General features: G+C 45.7%; 2 protein-coding genes across 4 annotated transcripts in view; both read right to left on the reverse strand.

Annotated features, from left to right (window-relative positions):
• Positions 1–23,716, reverse strand: part of LOC102946742 (zinc finger protein 664-like) — a 33,168-nt gene extending 9,452 nt beyond the window's left edge. Inside the window, exons 1-2 of the mRNA XM_043528507.1 lie at positions 23,632–23,716; positions 10,916–11,809 (exon numbers count right to left, since the gene is read on the reverse strand). Coding sequence (XP_043384442.1) covers positions 10,916–11,809; positions 23,632–23,716 — 979 coding nt within the window. The remainder of the gene's footprint in view (positions 1–10,915; positions 11,810–23,631) is intronic.
• Positions 1–24,894, reverse strand: part of LOC102946970 (zinc finger protein 501) — an 86,863-nt gene that overhangs the window by 57,476 nt on the left and 4,493 nt on the right. The window lies entirely within an intron of this gene.

The raw sequence follows: 24,894 nt of genomic DNA on the forward strand, positions 1-24,894 counted from the left end.
TGAAGCTGTCTCATAATATTTGCGTTTTGAACATTTGGGGTTGGCAATACTGCCACAGATTTGGTGATCTGTTTGCAGTGGTTGCCGAGATAGGGTGTAGGTGGCAGAGGGGCTTATGTTCCTCACTGGATGGTTCATCTCAGCCTCCCCTCTCCGGCAGGGCTGTGGTGTTAAAGGTGCAGAGTACCCCAATGCCTAGACAAGACAGTGCTTCTTGATCTGTAACAATGTCTTGAGCTGTCAAAGGAGATTTGATTCAGTGAAATATTTGACTCAGCCTCCTAAATTTGTTCATATGCTACTGGAGTTTAAAATTCCTTGCCAGTTTAGAAAGGTGTATGTCTGCACAAGGCCTCATTGCAGCTCACAAGTGGGTCTTATTCTGCTATTTTGATTGCCTAAATGGCACGCCACCTCCTGTAATCTACAGTAAATGTAGTTTCACTCCTCCATTTATTTATTTTTAGAATGGTATTTTCATTACTCTTATTTTTCTTGTCATGCCATTATTTACCTCGGTTACCATTGTGCCAACTATGCTACAGTATATGTATAGTTTTATAGTAAATAATCACAGAAAACAATAACTGATGCTAGTAGCTAAGCCATCACATCACATAATGGTTTCTAGTACAACATTGCCTATGCTCTTATTGTGATTTTTTTTAATGTACAATTTTGATTTCAAAATGTTTGTTCTTCCAGTAGCAAGTTTTTTTTTCTTTGCTATCTTATGACTTCAAGGCTGCCACCAAAAACTTCTTCCATTTCTTTTGACCCACCAAGGAGGACTGCCTTTCTCAGCTATTATTTTGCATCTCTCTCTCCAGCACCTTAGGGCTTGTCTCTGCTAGAAAGTTTGACCAGTTATACAAGTGTATCTATACCAAAAAAATTCCCCATATGGACACTCTTATTATAATATAAGAGTGCCTTTCTTTGGATTAGTTTAATCTAGGACTGTCGATTAACTGCAGTTAACTCACAAGATTAACTCAAAAAAATTAATCGTGATTAATCACAGTTTTAATCACACTGTTAAACAATAGAATACCAATTGAAATTTATTAAAGATTTGGGATGTTTTTCTACATTTTCAAATATTTGATTTCAATTTACAATACAGAATACAAAGTGTATAGGGCTCACTTTATATTTTTATTACAAATATTTGCACTGTAAAAATGATAAACAGAGGAAATAGTATTTTTCAATTCACTTCATACAAGTATGTACTGTAATCTCTATCGTGAAAGTGCAACTTACAAATGTAGATTTTTTTTGTTACATAACTGCACTCAAAAACAAAACAACAAAACAATGTAAAACGTTAGCGCCTACAAGTCCACTCAGTCCTACTTCTTGTTCAGCTAATCATTAAGACAAACAAGTTTGTTTACATTTGCAGAAGATAATGTTGCCCGCGTCTTATTTACATTGTCACCTGAAAGTGAGAATAGGTGTTCTCATGGCACCGTTGTAGCAGACATTGCTAGGTATTTATGTGCCAGACATGCTAAACATTTGTATGCACCTTCATGCTTTGGCTACCATTCCAGAGGCCATGCTTCCGTGCCAATGATGCTCGTAAAAAAAAAATGCATTAATTAAATTTGTGACTGAACTCCTTGGGGGAGAATTGTATGTCTCCTGCTCTGTTTTATCTGCATTCTGCCATATATTTTGTGTTATGGCAGTCTTGGATGACGACTCAGCACATGTTGTTCGATTTAAGAACACTTTCACTGCAGATCTGACAAAATGCAAAGAAGGTACCATTGTGAGATTTCTAAAGATAGCTACACCACTTGACCCAAGTTTTAAGAATCTGAAGTGCCTTCCAAAATCTGAGAGGGACAAGGTGTGGAGCATGTATGCAGAAGTCATAAAAGAGCAACACTCCGATGCAGAAACTACAGAACCCGAACCACCAAAAAAGAAAATCTATCTTTTGTTGGTGGCATCTGACTCAGATGATGAAAATGAACGAGCATCAGTCCACACTGCTTTGGATTGTTATTGAGCAGAACCCTTCATCAGCATGGAATGGTGGGCGAAGCATGAAGGGACATATGAATCTTTACCATATCTGGCACGTAAATATCTTGTGACTCTGGCTACAACAGTGGCATGCGAATTCCTGTTCTCATTTTCAGGTGAGATTGTAAACAAGAAGTAGGCAGCATTATCTCCTGCAAATGTAAACAAACTTGTTTGTCTGAGTGATTGGCTGAACAAGAAGTAGGACTGAGTGGACTTGTAGGCTCTAAAGTTTTACATTGTTTTTGAGGGTTTTTTGGTACATAATTCTACATTTGTAAGTTCAACTTTCATGATAGAGATTGCACTACAGTACTTAGGTGAATTGAAAAATACAAATATTTGCACTGTAAAAAAGAAAAAAGAAATAGTAATAAAAATAAATATAAAGTAAGCACTGTACACTTTGTGTTCTGTGTTGTAATTGAATTCAATATATTTGAAAATGTAGAAAACATCCAAAAATATTTAAATAAATGGTGTTCTATTATTGTTTAACAGAGCGATTAATTGCACAATTAATTTTTTTAATTGCTTGACAGCCCTAGTTTAATCCCCTTTCAAAGTGACACAAAGCAAATCAAAGAAAGGAACTCTGATACCAGAATAACACAAAGCAAAGTATACTGGAATAAAGAATGCTGGTTTTAACCCACACCTTAGGTCAGTGGTTCTCAACCACGGGTACACAGAGATCTTCCAGGGGGGTACATCAATTCATCTAGATATTTGCCTAATTTTACAGCAGGTTAAGTGAAAAGCACTAGCGAAGTGAGTACAAACTAAAATTTCATACAGACAATGACTTGTTTATACTGCTCTATATACTATACATTGAAATATAAGTAAAATATTTATATTCCAATTGATTTATTTTATAATTATATGGTAAAAATAAGTAAGCAAGCAATTTTTCAGTATAAGTGTGCTGTGACACTTTTGTATTTTTATGTCTAATTTTATAAGCAAGTAGTCTTTAAGTGAGGTGAAACTTGGGGGTACGTAAGACAAATCAGGCTCCTGAAAGGGGTACAGTATTCTGGAAAGGTTGAGAGCCACTGCCTTATCTTATTCCAATATAAATTTCCTTTATAGACTAGCCCTTAAGAGCTTTTTCATATCATCACTTGTGTGTAGAACTTACTTCCCAAATATTCACCAAGGGTCCTATATGATCTTGTTTGAAATACACTATAAAGCAGGTTTTCCAGACCTTGAATAATTGTTGTAGCTCTTGTCTGAACTGTTCTGAACAATATCTTTTCGAAGTGTGAACAGAATTGGATGCAATGTTCCTGTATTAGTCTCACCAATGCCATACACACCTCCTCCTTGTTCCTATTCACCATTCCCTTCTTTATACATTCCAGGATCACATTAGAGCTTTTGGCCACAGCCACATTTCATACTGGGATCTCATGGTGAGTTGCTTGACCATGACCCCTAAAACCTTTTCAGGGGCACCTGTCTCCAGTGTACAGCCCCCCCACCCCCACCCCCACCCATTCTGTAGGTAGGGCCTGCATTCTTTGGGGCGGACCTGGGATTTTCAAATACACCTAAAATGGTGCAATCAGAATTAGGCAAATAACCCACTTACGTGCTTTTGAAAACCATAGAAATGTAAAGCTGGATGGGACCCTGAGAGGTCTTCTAGTCCATCCCCCCATGCTGAGGCAGGACCAAGCAAACCTAGTCCATCCCTGACAAATGTTCTTGAAAACCTCCAATGATGGGGATTTCACAACCTCCCTTAGAAGTCTCTGCCATAGCTTAACTACCCTTTTAGTTAGAAAGTTTTTCATAATATCTAAATCTCCTGGGTTGCAGATTAAGCCAATGGCTTCTTGTCCTGCCTTCAATGGATAAGGAGAACAGTTGTTCACCATCCTCTTTATAACACCCTTAACATATTTGAATATTGTTATCAGGTCCCCCCTCAATCTTCTGTTCTCAATACTAAACGCTTTGAGGGTTTTTTTTAACCTTTCTTTATAGGTCAGATTTTCTAAACCTTAGTTTTTTCTATCTTCTGAACTCTCTCCAATTTGTTCACATATTTCTTAAAGTGTAGTGCCCAGCACTGGACACAGTACTCCAGCTGAGGCCTCACCAGTACCAAATGGAGTGGGAACATTGTCTCCTATGTCTTACATATGACACTCCTGTTTAATGCACCCAGAATGGCATTAGCCTTTTTTTTTGCAACTGCATCACACAGTTGGCTCATATTCAATTTTTGATCCACAATAACACCGGCATAAATATAAAGGGAAGGTAACAACCTTTATGTATGCAGTAACATAAAATCCCTCCTGGCCAGTGGTACAGAATCACTTACCTGTAAGAGGTTAACCAGTTCAATTAACCTAGTTGGCACCTGACCAGAAGGACCAATGGGGAAAGAAGATACTCTCAAATCTGCAAGGGAAGGTTTTGTTTGTGCTCTCTTTGTTTGTTCCCTCTCAGGGCAGAGAGAGAGAGACCAAGCAGGTAAACCAGCTCCTAAAAAGATACCTGAAATTCATCTAAAATTACAGAAATTGTAAGTAAAGGCAAGGAAATGCGTTAGATTATCTTTTGTTTTAGTTTGTGAATTTTCCCTATGCTAAGAGGGAGGTTTATTCCTGTTTTTTGTAACTGTGAAGTTGAGTGCAGAGGGGAGTCCTCTGTGTTTTAAATCTTTTATTACCCTGTAAAGTTACCTTCCATCCTGATTTTGCAGGTGTGATTCTTTTACTTTTTTCTTTATAATGAAGTTCTTCTTTTAAGAACCTGATTGATTTTTTTCAGAGTAACAGCCGTGTTAGTCTGTATTCGCAAAAAGAAAAGGAGTACTTGTGGCACCTTAGAGACTAACCAATTTATTTGAGCATAAGCTTTCGTGAGCTACAGCTCACTTCATCGGATGCATACTGTGGAAAGTGTAGAAGATCTTTTATACACACAAAGCATGAAAAAATACCTCCCCCCACCCCACTCTCCTGCTGGCAATAGCTTATCTAAAGTGATCACTCTCCTTACAATGTGTATGATAATCAAGTTGGGCCATTTCCAGCACAAATCCAGGTTTTCTCACCCTCCCCCCCCCCACAAACCCACTCTCCTGCTGGTAATAGCTTATCTAAAGTGACCACTCTCCTTACAATAAGAAAAGGAGTACTTGTGGCACCTTAGAGACTAACCAATTTATTTGAGCATGAGCTTTCGTGAGCTACAGCTCACTTCATCGGATGCATACTGTGGAAACTGCAGAAGACATTATATACACAGAGACCATGAAACAATACCTCCTCCCACCCCACTCTCCTGCTGGTAATAACTTAGTGCACCTGGAATTCCCAGAGGAGGTTGCTGGGGTAAGAGAAGAGGTAGACACAGCTGCCTTAATATGCCCTGACCCTAAAGGGACTTCTGATGTGTCTGTGCTGATAGGGACCAACTCCAGTCTCTTCAAGGTACTCGTGGATTACTGCAGAAGGCGGGCTGGGGACCAGTACCTGAATACCCTGATGATCCATACGCTTTGTGCTGAAGCCTAGAGGAAAATTGAGAGCGCTAAAAGGGACACATCTGAGCTACCGCTTGGGGCACTGAAGTACGCGGGCACGACCCCCTTAGTAGTGCCTGCAAGGAGGGAGCAAGAAGTGCTTGTCATGAGTACCTGTCTGAAAGGCAGTAAACGGACGTTAGCAATGATAAAGCAGCCGATGGGAGGAGAGCTCCCTGAAGGAGTGCTGGTCCCCAGTGGAGTCATAACCCTACCTGCTGAAGCCCAGGAAAGGGTGACTATACTGATTGCTAATGAAACGAGTCGTGATGTTGTTGTGAAGCAAGGACAAAAGATAGCAGACCTCTTTGAGCCTGAGTCGATTGTAAAACCCCAGTGTGAAACTCAAGTTCCGACAATAGACCCAGCAAAGTTTGACTTTGGAGATTCACCAGTGTCCGAGGACTGGAAAGATCGCCTGAGGAAGAAACTTTGTGAAAGATCCAAGGTGTTCTCACTGCATGAGTGGGATGTGGGATGTGCAAAAGGAGTAGAGCACAATATCAGACTACATGACTCTCGACCTTTCAGGGAGAGATCTAGGAAGATTGCTCTCTCTGAGATGGAAGATGTGCGACATCATCTTCAGGAGCTGGCTGCGAATGGCATCATTACAGCGTCCCGCAGCCCATACGCCTCACCCATTGTGGTAGTCCGTAAAAAGAATGGGAAAATCCGGATGTGTATTGACTATCGCACCCTAAACAGCCATACTGTGGTCGACCAGTACACTATGCCTCGAGTGCAAGATGCCTTAGACTGTTTGCTGGGAAGCCAGTGGTTCTCTGTGTTGGATCTTCGAAGTGGATACTACCAGATCCCTCTGGGAGAAGAAGATAAGGAGAAGACAGCCTTCATCTGCCCATTAGGGCTTTATCAGTTCGAACGCATGCCCCAAGGGATTTCTGGAGCACCTGCCACCTTTCAACATCTCATGGAGAAAGTTGTGGGAGACATGAATTTACTGCAAGTGTTAGTTTATTTGGATGACCTGATTGTGTTTGTAAGAACCTTAGAGGAGCATGAAGAAAGACTTCTTAAAGTGCTTGATAGGTTGGAGGATTATGGTCTGAAGATTTCAATTGACAAATGCCAGTTCTGCAGAACCTCAGTGAAGTATGTGGGTCACATCGTGTCCCAAGAGGGTGTGAGTACTGATCCTGATAAAATAGAAGCACTCACTACATGGCCACGTCCAAGTAACTACAGAGAACTCAAGACCTTTCTTAGATTTAGTGGCTACTACCGCAGATTTGTGAAAAACTATGCTATGATTGTAAAGCCTCTGAACGATCTTACCAGGGGACATCAGTCCAGCAAGAACAAATCTAAGACCAAGAATAAGGGGAGGTCCCCAAAGCCTCCTGTGCAGAGACACTATGGCCCCTTTGAACCATTTGGGCCATGGTAGGATGAGAGATGTGAAAGGGCTTTTCGAGAAATCATTACTTGCCTAACTCATGCTCCAGTCCTAGTTTTTGCTGACCCAAGCAAACCATTTATCCTGCATACTGATGCCAGTTTGGAGGGTCTGGGAGCAGTCCTGTACCAGGAAGTGGAAGGCAAACGTAAATCTGTAGCCTTTGCCAGCCGAGGACTGTCTGATAGTGAAACTCGCTATCCCACCCACAAGCTGGAATTCTTGGCCTTGAAATGGGCCATCACTGAGAAATTTCGAGACTACTTGTATGGTGCTCAGTTCCAGGTGTGGACAGACAACAATCCACTGACTTATATGTTAACAAGTGCTAAGCTGGATGCTACAGGGCAGAGATGAGTGGCCGCCTTGGCTAGCTATGAGTTCAGCATTCAGTACCGATCAGGGAGAAGCAATGTAGATGCAGATGCATTGTCCAGGCGTCCGCAGGCTCCAGAAGTTGCTGTCATACCCACAGATGGAGTGAGAGCTATTTGCAGTGTGAGTCGCCGAGAGCCAGAGGCTCGTGAGAGCCTTCAGGGATGCGTTGCAGAAGCTTTGGGCCTGCCCCCTGAATGCATGCCTTCTGCTTCAGTGAACTATATTGCATTGGACCAATCTCCTTTGCCCATGCTCAATGCGGCTGACTGGCAAGAAGCCCAGCGGCAAGATATTGACATTCGTGATACACTACTTGCCAAAAGAGAGGGGCGAAGCCCAGCTGCGGTTGTCCCACCTAACCCGGAGGGTAAACTACTATTGAGAGAATGGACCAAACTAAAACTGATTCAGGGAGTGCTACACCGAATGACCACCGACCCTTTACAAAAACAACGAGCACAACTAGTGCTGCCAAAAAAGTACAGAGCCCTGGCCATGAGGGCCCTGCATGATGACTTTGGGCATTTAGGGATGGAGAGGACCCTGGAACTTATTCGTAGTAGGTTCTATTGGCCCCGAATGGCTGAAGATGTTCGCAGGAAATGTGAGACTTGCGCTCGATGTGTTCAAAGGAAAACTCTGCCCACGAGGGCTGCATATCTCAAGAACATCACCAGCAACAAACCTTTGGAATTGGTATGCATTGATTTCTTGTCTGTAGAGGTAGACAAGAGGAATGTTGGGAACATTCTAGTAGTGACTGACCATTTTACACGGTATGCACAGGCATATCCCACACGTGATCAGAGGGCCACCACCGTCGCTCGAATATTGTGGGACAAATATTTCTCAGTCTATGGATTCCCGGCTCGGATACACTCTGATCAGGGGCGGGATTTTGAGAGTCACCTTCTGAAGGAGGTGCTGAAGATAGCAGGAATTAAAAAGTCTAGGACAACGCCTTATCACCCACAAGGTGATCCTCAGCCAGAGAGGTTCAACCGAACCCTATTAGATATGTTGGGAACTTTGCGACCAGAGCAGAAGGCAACCTGGAGCCAGCATGTCGCATTTCTGGTGCATGCCTACAATGCCACAAAGAACGATGCTACGGGAGTCACCCCATATCTCTTGATGTTTGGGCGAGAACCAAGATTACCCATAGACTTGTGCTTTGGTGTATCAGAGGATGGAGATAGCTATGAAACTCATCAGCAATATGTATCCCGACTAAGAGAAAAGCTGCGGGGTGCTTATCACTTAGCTACCGCTGCGGCTCGGAAGAACGCAGACCGCAACAAACATCGATATGATGCTAGAGTGGGTTCGCAGGAGCTCCAGCCGGGGGACAGAGTCCTGCTGCAAAATTTGGGTATTGCTGGCAAACACAAGATAGCTGACAGATGGAAGGCAATACCTTACCTGGTGATGGAAAAGCTGGGAGATCTGCCGGTCTACAAGATCAAACCTGAAGACGGTCCAGGGCAAATAAAGACGGTGCATAGAAACCTTTTACTCCCTGTGGGGGAATTGGTAAGCACCCCTTATGAGATGGGCCATGACAGGGCAGCCGGGCAGAACAGAGGTGCTAGACCAAAGCCGCCATCCAACACAGACAGTGGGCCCCGTGCAGCTAACTTACTCCTATTCTGCACATCTGAGAGTGAGCCTGAGGAGGAAGACACAACCCTGGTGTATCCTGGGATGGAGACAAGATTTCAGTCTCGATCAGCTGAACCAAACGAGAGTTTTCCCTCTTCCGCCCTAAACCCCATGGCGGAATTATTTAGGCCCATTTCTGACACCCCTGTGCCGCTGATGAGACCCCCGTGTGATGACACACACAGGTTATTGGACAGTGGAAACACACAGGTAGAGGATGTCCTGGGCACTTTGGACACTCCAGCGTTAGAACTAGGAGTGCAGGGGCCTACGCCAGTAGTCAAGGGACCCTCAAAGGAAGCCTCTCCATCCATCACTCAAGAGGATGTTCCCCCTACCTCGGCAACAGAGATTCTCAATAGACGAGACAGGGTGATAAGACCAGTAAAACGGTTAACTTATGATGCACCTGGGATGATTAGTGAGGAGCCAATACATTTAGCACACAGGCTTGTGGAAGCTAAAGTGGGCTTCCTGAGGCCCTTTGGAGGAAACCAATGAGTTGGTATAAAGGGAGTGTGATTTGTCGGGACGACAAATTCTTGGCTGGGGGGAGGATGTAAGCAGTGTCAGGATGAGCTCCACCCTGACATCTGGTGGTGAGGTGTGGCAAGTTGTGGAAAAGAACTTCAGGGGCCGATCTCATTTGCATAGGCACACCCATCCCGCCTAGAAGGAGGCCTTAGCTGCCCAAATGTTCACTTTGTCTGCTGTGGGATTCCCAGTGCCTCTGTTATTGGGGCAGGAAGAATACATTGTTATTACCCTGATTATGGGAACTGTGCTTGGAACTGTACTTGGCCTTTTGTTATGATGGAGGGACTCACCATCAACTAAGTAGCACTCGCTAGGCAAAGGTCATGGGTTCCAAAACTCTGTGAATTGAGAGAGGTTGGGGACAAGTATTAATACTTGGTGGCATGGGTCCCTGGGTGAGGGCCTTACGTGCTAATTACACGTCCTCCTCTCTCCACTGTGGAATGTCAGAGCTAATCTTGATTTCATTAGGAGTCTAGTTACAGGCTGCTGAGCTCACTTTGGGCTAATGGTGCACCAGCACTGAGGCTCCCCTACTACAAGCTGAATTCACCAAAGAGCTGAACTGACTAAGAGCTGAAATCTCTGAGTGTTGTGTTAAGTAGTGGGGGAGCCTGAAGATATATTGTGGAGCAGTTTGTGGGACAGCTGGAGTGCCTTGTGGACAGGCTGGTGGAGCAGTTCATAGGATGGCGGGAGCTGCTGGTGGGATGCGGAGCTGAGCAAAGCCGTTCGTGGGGCGGCTGGTGGAGTGGAGTGGAGCGGAGCAAAGCCAAGGCCTATGGAGCTGTGGGGCGGTCAGCTTCAGATCATGTAAGGTGCCTTTTACCCCCGCCCCCATCTCCACCCAGGTTGGGAGGTAAAGCTCTGCAGATAAACTTTTGAACTCTGGGGCTGCCCTGACCAGGGACAGAGACTTTTAGGTCATTGGACTTTTAGGACTTTGGGTGATTTGGGGTTGCTGGACTCAAGAACCAAAGGGAAAGGGCATGCCCCAATTTGCTTGGGGTGGGTATTTTTGCTCATGGGTTGTGTTATGAATCCTGTTGGTGGTGTTTCCTCAACGTAATGCCACATTGGAAACCTGAAACCTGTCATAATGCCACATTGTTTCTCTCTGTTATTAAAAGGCTTTTTGCTACATTCAGACTATGTGCTTGCGAGAGGGGAAGTATTGCCTCTTGGAAGCGCCCAGCGGGGGTGGTATATATTTGTCCCAGGTCACTGGGTGGGGGCTCGAGCTGGCTTGCATTGTGTTATTGGAATGGATCCCCTAGATATTGAACCCGGCCCTTGTTGCTGCCAACTCTGACGGGCAGAAGGGTTACACGTAATAAGGTTTGAGCTGTCACTGAAGCTTTTCCCACAGTTGGGGCATATATAGGGTCTCTCCCCCTTATGGTTTTTTTTATGTGAAATAAGGTGGGAGCTCAGACCTAAGCTTTTTCCACACTCGTTGCATTCGTAGGGTCTCTCCCCGGTGTGGGTTCTCTGGTGTTTAGTGAGGTCTGAGCTCTGGCTAGAGATTTTCTCACAGTCAAGACACTTATAGGGCTTCTCTCCAGTGTGCATTTTCTGATGTGTCATAAGGACTGAGTTGTAACTGAAGCTTTTCCCACAGTCGGGGCATTTATAGAGCCGCTCTCTTGTGTGGATTCTCTGGTGTATAAGAAGATTGGACTGCTGATTGAAGCTTTTTCCACATTCAGAGCATCTATGTGGTTTCTCCTCCGTGTGGGTTCTCTGATGTGAAATAAGGTGTGAGCTGCAGTTGAAGCTTTTCTCACAGTCTAGACACTTATAGGGTTTCTCTCCTTTGTGGATTCGCTGGTGAGTAATAAGGGCTGATTTCCAAAGGAAGCTTCTCCCACAGTCACTGCATAAGTTCAGTTCCTCTCCAGAGGCGATTCTCTGTAGTACAGGCTCTTTGGTTTCTTTGAACGCTCTGCTCCTGTGAGTGGATTCATGCTGGATCTCCCCTGCTTGGTTTCGCAGCTGCCTCTCTGGCCTATGCTGACTCTGATGGGCTTCTCCCTGTTCAGTGCTCTGGAAAACTTTCCCTATGGTTCTACCTGATAACGTCACCTGTAGTCCTACCTGCTCAGAATCTTCCTTCTTTTTCTCACTCACCGTCCCATCACCTGCTGGGATAGAAAAAGAATCCAGACAGGAATCATTCACTGTGCTGAGGGGAAAGGGAATAGCAAAGGGAGGGTAAAAAACTAATTACTGGGGACTTAAAAGAAATCAGGAGGAAAAATCCCCCCCAACCCCAACTTTATTTCAAAGGAGGAAGAGGAAGGGACCAATTCAACCTCCTATCCTATCTGAATATAGCTGAAGATTGGTGAAAACTCATCAGTGATGTCTGCCAAGGGGATATAACTAAATTCTTTTTGAGTCAGTTTCACCAGTTCCTCTCCTGTATGGGTGCCTTTTGAGATCCTTTTCCTTGTAGCCCTGGAGATTGGGAACCACAGGCACTGGCTTCTGATTTTCCCTGGGGGTGCTCAACCCCCACTTAGCCCTAGGCCCTTCCCCCATGGTCCAATCCCTGACCCGCCTCTTCCTGCCCCACCCTACTCCACCCCTTCCCCCAAGGCTTCACCCCCACCCTGCCCTCTTTCTGCCCCCTCCCCATACCTCTCCCCTCCCTCCCAGTGCCTCCTGTATGCCGTGGAACAGCTGTTACACAGTGTCCAGGAGGCACTGGAAGGGAGGGGGAGGAGTTGATTGGCAGGGCTGCCCATGGGCGGGAGGGGGGAGCTTGGCTGCTGGTGGGTATTGAGCACCTGCTGATTTTTCTCTGTGGATGCTCCAGCCCTGGAGCACCCATGGAATTGGCACCTGTGTTGGGGACCCATGACTTCTGCCCTCATTCCAGCTGGGAGATCAGAGCAGGTTTGAAAAACAGAAATCCTGCACGGGGTTGAAGGGAACAAGTGTTTGATCTTGTTCATTAAGCTGAGTGCTGTTACTGCTTCCAGAGCGAGGGTCTGAGTAGCCTACCCTGAAAGGATCCTTACTCTTCCCAATCCCAGACTACAGGGACTGAGCTATAAATTATACAAGTTCACTTGATGCACTGATCTGGAGCAAGGGTTCGTCCACTCTGTCTAGGGAATGGCCCTGACTTACTCCCCTGGGAAGCAGAGCAGAGTTGCTACCCTCTCTAGGTATCTGAGGTACAACTAAGTCTCCATCACTGCCAATTAACCCCCTCTTCTGTTTCAGTGTTTTGCTGAATAGGCATGGTTTGCTGAACTTGGTCCCGAGTCCAGAGACCCAATTAACTGGGTATCTGGCTAATGTAGACACCCGCAAACAAAGATTAATAGATTTAAAGGCCAAAAGGGACCAATATCATCTAGTCTGATCTCCTTCATAAGAGAACCTCACCCAATAATTCCTGTATCAACCTGTGTCTTGTGGCTGAGTTAGACTGTGTGGATTTTTTTGAAAAAGGCATCCAGTGTTAATTTGAAGACCTCAGATGATGGGGAGTCCACCATATCCCTGTGAAATTTACTGCAGTGATTAATTACCACAATGACTATTAAACATATTTACAATCTGAATTTATCTAGACAAACTTTCCAGCCACTGGGCATCTTCCTGCTTTTGTTTATTAGCTTAAAGAACCTTCTGCTCTCAGAAATCTCTTCACTATGATCCAGTCACTTCTTAACCTCCTCTTTGATAAGATAAATAGATTGAGCTTCTTAAGTCTCTCGTTACAAAGCAGGATTTCTCAGCCTCCCATCATTCTCTTAACCAAACCTCATCGAATTTGTCAGCATCTCTTTTTTGACACAATGTCCTGTAATGGTCTCCTTAATGCTGTATAGTGAAGTACTACCACCTCCCTATTCCTACTTGACATTCCTCTGCTTATACTTCCATGGCTCATGTTAGCTGTCATACCTACAGCATCCTACTGGGAGCTCATATTGTTAGTTTCCATCATGACCCCCTGTAATGATGCTGGTTCTGGTGGGACCCAACTGAGAGTGCCAATTCAGGACAAACTGCTTCAAGCAGGGCAGTTACAGCCCAAGGCTGCGGTTTCTATGCACATCAAGGCAAACCACACCAGCCAGCCAGAGAGGACTTTGGTTTTACCCCACTGGCTAACCACAAGTCACACAAGCAATTCCCTTAGACACTCCAGTTTCCCAGTATCTCCACCAGTGCCACTCGTTATGGGGACAAATGGTTATGAAAACCAATATCCCAGTAAAAGAAAAAAGGTTCTCCTGATCCCAAAGGACCAAGCCCCAGACCCAGGTCAATATACAAATCAGATCTTACCCACAAATCACGCTGTTGCCAATCCTTTAGAATCTAAAATCTAAAGGTTTATTCATAAAAGGAAAAAGATATAGATGAGAGCTAGAATTGGTTAAATGGAAACAATTACACACAGTGATGGAAAAATTCTTGGTTCAGGCTTGCAGCAGTGATGGAATAAACTGCACGTTCAAACCAGGTCTCTGGAGTACATCCACAGCAGGGATGGGTCTTTCAGTCCTTGGTTCAAAGCTTCAGTGTAGCAAAGTCCCTCCAGAGGTAAGAAGCAGGATTGAAGACAAGATGGAGGAGCTGCAGCAGCTTTTTACAGTCTCTTGCCATGTGGTCTCTCTTTCTTTGTCCCAAGGACAAGCTGTCCATCACCTGGCATGGAAAAACCTCAGAGTTCTGTCCATAGGCAGGTCCCTGCATACCTTGCTGAGTCACAAGGCATGTCTGCCTTCTCTCAATGGGTCACTTGTATAGCTGATGATCCTTAATGGGCCATCAAGCAGGCTAGGCAGAGTTGACACCAACTTGTCTGGGGTGTTCCCCAGAAGCATAGCACAAGTTTGAAATACAGACAGTATAGAGCAAATATTCATAACTTTAATTACAAAATGATACACACATATAGACAGCATAATCATAACGAGCAAACCATAACCTTGTCTTAGACACCTCATTTGACCCCCTTTATACAAGATTTGGTGCCATTACAGGACCTTGGTTGCAACAATGATCTATATAGTCCCAGATTATGTCAATAACGTCACACCCCCAACGCAAAATTGATGCGGGAAGGGATGACACAAACATCACTGACTGCATCCCAAGAGCTCCCCATCCTTGGTTCTTCCTTACTACAGCTAGTATTGGGTTAGAAGCCATACCAGTGTATAACATAGAAATGGTTAATCAAACCTACCGTGGAAACCTATTTCAATATTTTACTATCCTTTTAGTTAGAAAGTTTCTCCTAATATCTACCTTAAACATCCACTGTTGCAGATTAAGCCTGTTTCTATTTGTCTTACCTTAGGTGGACAGGAAGAACAGCTGATCTAAAGGAGTTGGCAGATGTGATTGCAGAGCCATTGGCCATTATCTTTGAAAACTCATGGCGAGCGGGGGAGATCCCTGATGACTGGAAAAAGGCTAATGTAGTGCCCATCTTTAAAAAAGGGAAGAAGGAGGATCCTGGGAACTACAGGCCAGTCAGCCTCACCTCAGTCCGCGGAAAAATCATAGAGCAGGTCCTCAAGGAATCAATTATGAAGCACTTACATGAGAGGAAAGTGATCAGGAACAGTCAGCATGGATTCACCAAGGGCAGGTCATGCCTGACTAATCTAATTGCCTTCTATGACGAGATAACTGGCTCTGTGGATGAGGGGAAAGCAGTGGACGTGTTATTCCTTGACTTTAGCAAAGCTTTTGACACGGTCTCCCACAGTATTCTTGCCAGTAAGTTAAAGAAGTATGGGCTGGAAGAATGGACGATAAGGTGGATAGAAAGCTGGCTAGATTGTCGGGCTCAACAGGTAGTGATCAATGGCTCCATGTCTGTTGGCAGCCGGTATCAAGTGGAGTGCCCCAAAGATTGGTCCTGGGGCCAGTTTTGTTCAATATCTTCATTATTGATCTGGAGGATGGTGTGGATTGCACCCTCAGCAAGTTTGCAGATGACACTAAACTGGGAGGAGAGGTAGATACGCTGGAGGGTAGGTATAAGATACAGAGGGACCCAGACAAATTAGAGGATTGGGCCAAAAGAAATCTGATGAGGTTCAACAAGGACAAGTGCAGAGTCCTGCATTTAGGATGGAAGAATCCCATGTACTGCTACAGACTAGGGACTGAACGCCTAGGCAGCAGTTCTGCAGAAAAAGGACCTAGGGGTTACAGTGGATGAGAAGCTGGACATGAGTCAACAGTGTGCCCTTGTTGCCAAGAAGGCCAATGGCATTTTGGGATGTATACGTAGGGGCATTGCCAGAGGATCAAGGGATGTGATCGTTCCCCTCTATTCGACATTGGTAAGACCTCATCTGGAGTACTGTGTTCAGTTTTGGGCCCCACACTACAAGAAGGATGTGGAAAAATTGGAAAACGTCCAGCGGAGGGCAACAAAAATGATTAGGGAACTGGAACACATGATTTATGAGGAGAGGCTGAGGGAAGGGGGATTATTTAGTCTGCAGAAGAGAAGAATGAGGGGGCATTTGATAGCTGCTTTCAACTACCTGAAAGGGGGTTCCAAAGAGGATGGATCTAGACTGTTCTCAGTGGTAGCATATGACAGAACAAGGAGTAATGTTCTCAAGTTGCAGTGGGGGAGGTTTAGGTTGGATATTAGGAAAAACTTTTTCACTAGGAGGGTGGTGAAACACTGGAATGCGTTACCTAGGGAGGTGGTGGAATCTCCTTCCTTAGGAATTTTTAAGGTCAGGCTTGACAAAGTCCTGGCTGGGATGATTTAGTTGGGGATTTGTCCTGCTTTGAGCAGGGGGTTGAACTAGATGACCTCCTGAGGTCCCTTCCAACCCTATTCTATGATTCTATGATCGCCGTCCTCTTTAAAACAACCCTTAAAATATTTGAAGACCATTATCAGGCTCTCACTCAATCTCCTTTGTTTAAGATTAAAAATACCCAGTTTTTTTAACCTTTACTCATAATTCAGGTTTTTTAAAACAATTATAAATTTTTGCTGCTCTCTTCTGGACTCTCTCCAAATTGTCCACAAGGGCCTGGACACACATAAGGAGTTAGGCTATTATTTATCATTCTGTTATCCTCTCAATGATTACCACATGATTGTTTAATAATGTGTTCCACTATCTTTCCAGGTATCAAAGTTAGTCTGACTGGCTATATTTTTCCTGGGTGCTCCTTGTTACATGTTTTAAAGATAGGTATGACATTTGCCTTTTTCCTATAGTCTGGTCCTACACTTCCCTTTATTTTAATTTTGCTCCTAATGTATTTATAGAAACTCTTCTTATTGTCTTTTACGTTTCCTGCTAGATGTAACTCATTTTGTGCCTTAGACTTTGATTTTGTCCCTACATGCTTGTGCTATTCTTTTAGGGTATGTCTACACTACGGAATAAGGTCGAATTTATAGAAGTCGGTTTTTTAGAAATTGGTTTTATATATTTGAGTGTGTGTGTCCCCACAGAAAATGCTAAGTGCATTAACTCGGCGGAGTGCTTCCACAGTACCGAGGCTAGAGTCGACTTCCGGAGTGTTGCACTGTGGGTAGCTATCCCACAGTTCCCGCAGTCTCCGCTGCCCCTTGGAATTCTGGGTTGAGATCCCAATGCCTGATGGGGCTAAAACATTGTCGCGGGTGGTTCTGGGTACATATCGTCAGGCCCCCCTTCCCTCCCTCCCTCCGTGAAAGCAAGGGCAGACAATCGTTTCGCGCCTTTTTTCCTGAGTTACCTGTGCAGACGCCATACCACCGCAAGCATGGAGCCCGCTCAGGTAACCGTCACTGTATGTCTCCTGGGTGCTGGCAGATGCGGTACGGCATTGCTACACAGTAGCAGCAACCCATTGCCCTCTGGCAGCAGACGGTGCAATACGACTGGTAGCCGTCATCGTCGTGTCCGAGGTGCTCCTGGCAACGTCGGCTGGGAGCGCCTGGGCAGACATGGGCGCAGGGACTAAATTTGGAGTGACTTGACCAGGTCATTCTCTTTAGTCCTGCAGTCAGTCCTATTGAACCGTCTTATGGCGAGCAGGCAGGCGATACGGATTGCTAGCAGTCCTACTGTACCATCTTCTGCCGGGCAGGCAAGAGATGAGGATGGCTAGCAGTCGTATTGTACCATCTTCTGCCGGGCAGGCAAGAGATGAGGATGGCTAGCAGTCGTACTGTACCATCTTCTGCCGAGCAGCCATGAGATGTGGATGGCATGCAGTCCTTCTGCACCATCTGCTGCCAGCCAAAGATGTAAAAGATAGATGGAGTGCATCAAAACAAGAAATAGACCAGATTTGTTTTGTACTCATTTGCTTCCCCCCCTCCCCCGTCTAGGGGACTCATTCCTCTAGGTCACACTGCAGTCACTCAGAGAGAAGGTGAGGCGAGGTAAATCTAGCCATGTATCAATCAGAGGCCAGACTAACCTTCTTGTTCCAATAAGAACAATAACTTAGGTGCACCATTTCTTATTGGAACCCTCCGTGAAGTCCTGCCTGAAATACTCCTTGATGTAAAGCCACCCCCTTTGTTGATTTTAGCTCCCTGAAGCCAAGCCTGTAAGCCATGTTGTCAGTCGCCCCTCCCACTGTCAGAGCAACGGCAGACAATCATTCCGCGCCTTTTTTCTGTGCGGACGCCATACCAAGGCAAGCATGGAGGCCGCTCAGCTCACTTTGGCAATTAGGAGCACATTAAACACCACACGCATTATCCAGCAGTATATGCAGCACGAGAACCTGGCAAAGCGATACCGGGCGAGGAGGCGACGTCAGCGCGGTCACGTGAGTGATCAGGACATGGACACAGATTTCTCTGAAAGCATGGGCCCTGCCAATGCATGCATCATGGTGCTAATGGGGCAGGTTCATGCTGTGGAACGCCGATTCTGGGCTCGGGAAACAAGCACAGACTGGTGGGACCGCATAGTGTTGCGGGTCTGGGACGATTCCCAGTGGCTGCGAAACTTTCGCATGCGTAAGGGCACTTTCATGGAACTTTGTGACTTGCTTTCCCCTGCCCTGAAGTGCATGAATACCAAGATGAGAGCAGCCCTCACAGTTGAGAAGCGAGTGGCAATAGCCTGTGGAAGCTTGCAACGCCAGACAGCTACCGGTCAGTTGGGAATCAATTTGGAGTGGGCAAATTTACTGTTGGGGCTGCTGTGATGCAAGTAGCCCACGCAATCAAAGATCTGCTGATATCAAGGGTAGTGACCCTGGGAAATGTGCAGGTCATAGTGGATGGCTTTGCTGCAATGGGATTCCCTAACTGTGGTGGGGCCATAGACGGAACCCATATCCCTATCTCAGCACCGGAGCACCAAGCCGGTGAGTACATAAACCGCAAGGGGTACTTTTCAATAGTGCTGCAAGCACTGATGGATCACAAGGGACGTTTCACCAACATCAACGTGGGATGGCCGGGAAAGGTACACGACGCTCGCATCTTCAGGAACTCTGGTCTGTTTCAAAAGCCGCACAGGAGGGCACGGTTCGCATCAGAGACGCTTTGAAAACCAGTTTCATGCTGGCCAGGCTACGGTGTGAAAGTTCTCTTTGTTTCTCCTTGATGAAACCCCCCGCCCCTTGGTTCACTCTACTTCCCTGTAAGCTAACCACCCTCCCCTCCTCCCTTCGATCACCGCTTGCAGAGGCAATAAAGTCATTGTTGCTTCACATTCATGCATTCTTTATTCATTCATCACACAAATAGGGGGATGACTACCAAGGTAGCCCAGGAGGGGTGGTGGAGGAGGGAAGGAAAATGCCACACAGCACTTTAAAAGTTTACAACTTTAAAATTTATTGAATTCCAGCCTTCTTTTTTTTGGGCAATCCTCTGTGGCGGAGTGGCTGGTTGGCCGGTGGCCCCCCCACCGCGTTCTTGGGCGTCTGGGTGTGGAGGCTATGGAACTTGGAGGAGGGTGGTTGATTACACAGGGGCTGTAGTGGCAGTCTGTGCTCCAGCTGCCTTTGCTGCAGCTCAACCATACACTGGAGCATACTGGTTTGGTCCTCCAGCAGCCTCAGCATTGAATCCTGCCTCCTCTCATCACGCTGCCGCCACATTTGAGCTTCAGCCCTGTCTTCAGCCCGCCACTTACTCTCTTCAGCCCGCCACCTCTCCTCCCGGTCATTTTGTGCTTTCCTGCACTCTGACATTATTTGCCTCCATGCATTCGTCTGTGCTCTGTCAGTGTGGGAGGACAGCATGAGCTCGGAGAACATTTCATCTCGAGTGAGTTTTTTTTTTCTTTCTAATTTTCACTAGCCTCTGGGAAGGAGAAGATCCTGTGATCATTGAAACACATGCAGCTGGTGGAGAAAAAAAGGGACAGCGGTATTTAAAAAGACACATTTCATAAAACACTGGCTACACTCTTTCAGGGTAAACCTTGCTGTTAACATTACATACATAGCACATGTGCTTTTGTTACAAGGTCGCATTTTGCCTCCCCCCACCGCGTGGCTACCCCCTCAACCCTCCCCCCTCCCCATGGCTAACAACGGGGAACATTTCTGTTCAGCCACAGGCAAACAGCCCAGCAGGAACAGGCTCCTCTGAGTGTCCCCTGAAGAAAAGCACTCGATTTCAACCAGGTGACCATGAATGATATCTCACTCTCCTGAGGATAACACAGAGAGATAAAGAACGGATGTTGTTTGAACGCCAGCAAACATACACTGCAATGCTTTGTTGTACAATGATTCCCGAGTACATGTTACTGGCCTGGAGTGGTAAAGTGTCCTACCATGAAGGATGCAATAAGGCTGCCCTCCCCAGAAACCTTTTGCAAAGGCTTTGGGAGTACATCCAGGAGAGCCGCGAATGCCAGGGCAAAGTAATCCTTTCACATGCTTGCTTTTAAACCATGTATAGTATTTTAAAAGGTACACTCACCGGAGGTCCCTTCTCCACCTGCTGGGTCCAGGAGGCAGCCTTGGGTGGGTTCGGGGGGTACTGGCTCCAGGTCCAGGGTGAGAAACAGTTCCTGGCTGTCGGGAAAACCGGTTTCTCCGCTTGCTTGCTGTGAGCTATCTACAACCTCATCATCATCATCATCTTCTTCGTCCCCAAAACCTGCTTCCGTGTTGCCTCCATCTCCATTGAAGGAGTCAAACAACACTGCTGGGGTAGTGGTGGCTGAACCCCCTAAAATGGCATGCAGCTCATCATAGAAGCGGCATGTTTGGGGCTCTGACCCGGAGCGGCCGTTCGCCTCTCTGGTTTTCTGGTAGGCTTGCCTCAGCTCCTTCAGTTTCATGCGGCACTGCTTCGGGTCCCTGTTATGGCCTCTGTCCTTCATGCCCTGGGAGATTTTGACAAAGGTTTTGGCATTTCGAAAACTGGAACGGAGTTCTGATAGCACGGATTCCTCTCCCCATACAGCGATCAGATCCCGTACCTCCCGTTCGGTCCATGCTGGAGCTCTTTTGTGATTCTGGGACTCCATCAATGTCACCTCTGCTGATGAGCTCTGCATGGTCACCTGCAGCTTGCCACGCTGGCCAAACAGGAAATGAGATTCAAAAGTTCGCGGTTCTTTTCCTGTCTACCTGGCCAGTGCATCTGAGTTGAGAGTGCTGTCCAGAGCGGTCACAATGGAGCACTCTGGGATAGCTCCCGGAGGCCAATACCATCGAATTGTGTCCACAGTACCCCAAATTTGAGCCGGCAAGGCCGATTTAAGCGCTAATCCACTTGTCAGGGGTGGAGTAAGGAAATCGATTTTAAGAGCCCTTTATGTCGAAATAAAGGGCTTCATCGTGTGGACGGGTGCAGGTTTACATCGATTTAACGCTGCTAAATTCGACCTAAAGTCCTAGTGTAGACCAGGGCTTACATTCATTGTTAGCAATTTATAGAATCATAAAATATTAGGGTTGGAAGAGACCTCAGGAGGTTATCAATTCCAATCCCCTGCTCAAAGCAGGACCAACACCAACTAAGTCATCCCAGCCAAGGTTTTGTCAAGTCAGGCCTTAAAAACCTCTAAAGATGGAGATTCCTCCACCTCCCTAGGTAACCCATTCCAGTGCTTCACCACCCTCCTAGTGAAATAGTGTTTCCTAATATCCAACCTAGACCTCCCCCACTGCAACTTGAGACCACTGCTTCTTGTTCTGTCTTCTGCCACCACTGAGAACAGCCGAGCTCCATCCTCTTTGGAACACTCCTTCAGGTAATTGGAGGCTGCTATCAAATACCCCCTAACTCTTCTCTTCTGGAGACTAAATAACCCCAGTTCCCTCAGCCTCTCCTCGTAAGTCATGTGCTGCAGCCCCCTAATCATTTGTGCTGCCCTCTGCTGGACTCTTTCCAATTTGTCCACATCTCATCTATAGTGGGGGGACAAAACTGGACGCAATACACCAAGTGTGGCCTCACCAGTGCAGAATAGAGGGGAATAATCACTTCCCTCGATCTGCTGCCAATGCTCCTACTAACACAGCCCAATATGCCATTGGCCTTCTTGGCAACGAGGGCAAACTGTTGACTCCTATCCAGCTTCTCATCCACTGTAATCCCCAGATCCTTTTCTGTAGAACTGCTGCTTAGCCAGTCAGTCCCCAGCCTGTAGTGGTGCTTGGGATTCTTCCTTCCTAAGTGCAGGACTCTGCACTTGTCCTTGTTGAACCTCATCAGATTTCTTTTGGCCCAATCCTCCAATTTGTCTAGGTCACTCTGGACCCTATCCCTACCCTCCAGCTTATCTACCTCTGCCCCCAGCTTAGTGTCATCTACAAACTTCCTGAGGGTGCAATTAATCCCATCATCCAGATCATTAATAAAGATGTTGAACAAAACAAACCCCAGAACCAACCCCTGGGGCACTCTGCTTGATACCGGCTGCAAACTAGACATCAAGCCATTGATCACTACCCATTGAGCCCGACAATCTAGCGAGCTTTCTATCCACCTTATAGTCCATTCATCCAATCCATACTTTTTTAACTTGCTGGCAAGAATACTGTGGGAGACCATATCAAAAGCTTTGCCAAAGTCAAGATATATCCCATCCATCGCTTTCCCGATATCCACAGAGCCAGTTATCTCATCATAGAAGGCAATCAGGCTGGTCAGGCATGACTTGCCCTTGGTGAATTCACGTTGACTGTTCCTGATCATCTTCCTCTCCTCCAAGTGCTTCAGAATGAATTCCTTGAGGACCTGCTCCATGATTTTGCCGGGGACTGAAGTGAGGCTGACAGGTTTGTAGTTCACCGGGTTCTCTATTTTCCCTTTTTAAAATATGTGCACTATATTTGCCTTTTTCCAATCGTCTGGGGCCTCCCCTGATCGCCACCAATTTTCAAAGATAATGGCCAATGGCTCTGCAATCACAGCAATCAACTCCCTCAGCACCCTTGGATGCATTAGATCCGGACCCATGGACTTGTGCACGATGCGTCCAGGTTTTCTAAATCGTCCTTAACCTGTTATTTCACCACTGAGGGCTGCTCACCTCCTCCCCATGCTGTGTTGCCCAGTGCAGCAGTCTGGGAGCTGACCTTGTCTGTGAAGACTGAGGCAAAAAATATATTGAGTACTTCAGCTTTTTCCACATCACCTGTCACTAGGTTGCCTCCCCCATTCAGTAAGGGTCCCACACTTTCCCTGACCTTCTTCTTGTTTCCACTTTTTGTAGAATTTTTTGAATTTTTCAGATTAAAGAGCTCCTGATACAGCCATACTGGCCTCCTACTATCTTCCTATCTTTCACGTTGGGATAGTTTGTTGTGCCTTTAATATTGTCTCCTTGAGAAACTGCCAGCTCTCCTGAACTCCTTTTTTCCCTTTGATTTTCTTCCCAGGGTACTCTTCCTTCCAGTTCTGAGTTTGTTAAAGTCTGCTTTATTTTTAAGTCCATTGTCCTTACTCTGCTGCTCACTCCTTCCTTTTCTTAGATCATTTCATGATCAGATTCACAACCAAGTTCCTCCCTGTTAGAATCATCTCTCAAATGGCTGACCCATGCTTACTTCCCCCACCTTCTAAAACAAGAAGTTGTCCCCAGTGGTGATAAATAAGGCTGACTTTGTTGGCGGTCTTTGACCACAGAGAATTCCTCAGACACAATAGCACAAAACCTCTCCTCTGATTTCTCATAGACAATGTCCATTTCCACATTTGTGGATGGCCATACCATGAACTGATTTCAGAGTAGCAGCCGTGTTAGTCTGTATCTGCAAAAAGAACAGGAGTACTTGTGGCACTTTAGAGACTAACAAATTTATTAGAGCATAAGCTTTCATGGGCTACAGCCCACTTCATCAGATGCTTAGAATGGAACATATAGTAAGTATATATACATACACATACACACACACACAGAAGGTGGAAGTTGCCATACAAACCGTAAGAGGCTAATTAAGATGAGCTATTATCAGCAGGAGGAAAAAAAACTTCTGTAGTGATAATCAAGATGGCCCATTTAGACAGTTGACAAGAAGGTGTGAGGATACTTAACATAGGGAAATAGATTCAATATGTGTAATGACCCACCCACTCCCAGTCTCTATTCAAACCCAAGTTAATGGTATCTAGCTTGCATATTAATTCAAGCTCAGCAGTTTCTCACTGGAGTCTGTTTTTGAAGCTTTTCTGTTGCAAAATTGCCACCCTTAAATCTTTTACTGAGTGGCCAGAGAGGTTGAAGTGTTCTCCTACCGTTTTTTGAATGTTATGATTCCTGATGTCAGATTTGTGTCCATTTATTCTTTTGCTTAGAGACTGTCCAGTTTGGCCAATGTACATGGCAGAGGGGCATTGCTGGCACATGATGGCATATATCACATTGGTAGATGTGCAGGTGAATGAGCCCCTGATGGAATGGCTAATGTGATTAGGTCCTTGCTTACAGACAGCTCCCCAACCTGAAGCAAATACTCTCCAGCAACCACACACCACACAACAAAAACACTAACCCAGGAACCTATCCTTGCAACAAAGCCCTATGCCAACTCTGTCCACATATTTATTCAAGTGACACCATCACAGGACCTAATAACATTAGCCACTCCATCAGGGGCTCGTTCACCTGCATATCTACCAAAAACCGGTACGAGAACACTTCAACCTCTCTGGCCACTCAGTAAAAGATTTAAGGGTGGCAATTTTGCAACAGAAAAGCTTCAAAAACAGACTCCAGTGAGAAACTGCTGAGCTTGAATTAATATGCAAACTAGAACCATTAACTTGGGTTTGAATAGAGACCGGGAGTGGGTGGGTCATTACACATATTGAATCTATTTCCCTATGTTAAGTATCCTCACACCTTCTTGTCAACTGTCTAAATGG

This window comes from Chelonia mydas, chromosome 14 (assembly GCF_015237465.2).
Source record: "Chelonia mydas isolate rCheMyd1 chromosome 14, rCheMyd1.pri.v2, whole genome shotgun sequence".
Classification (NCBI taxonomy): Eukaryota; Metazoa; Chordata; order Testudines; family Cheloniidae; genus Chelonia; species Chelonia mydas.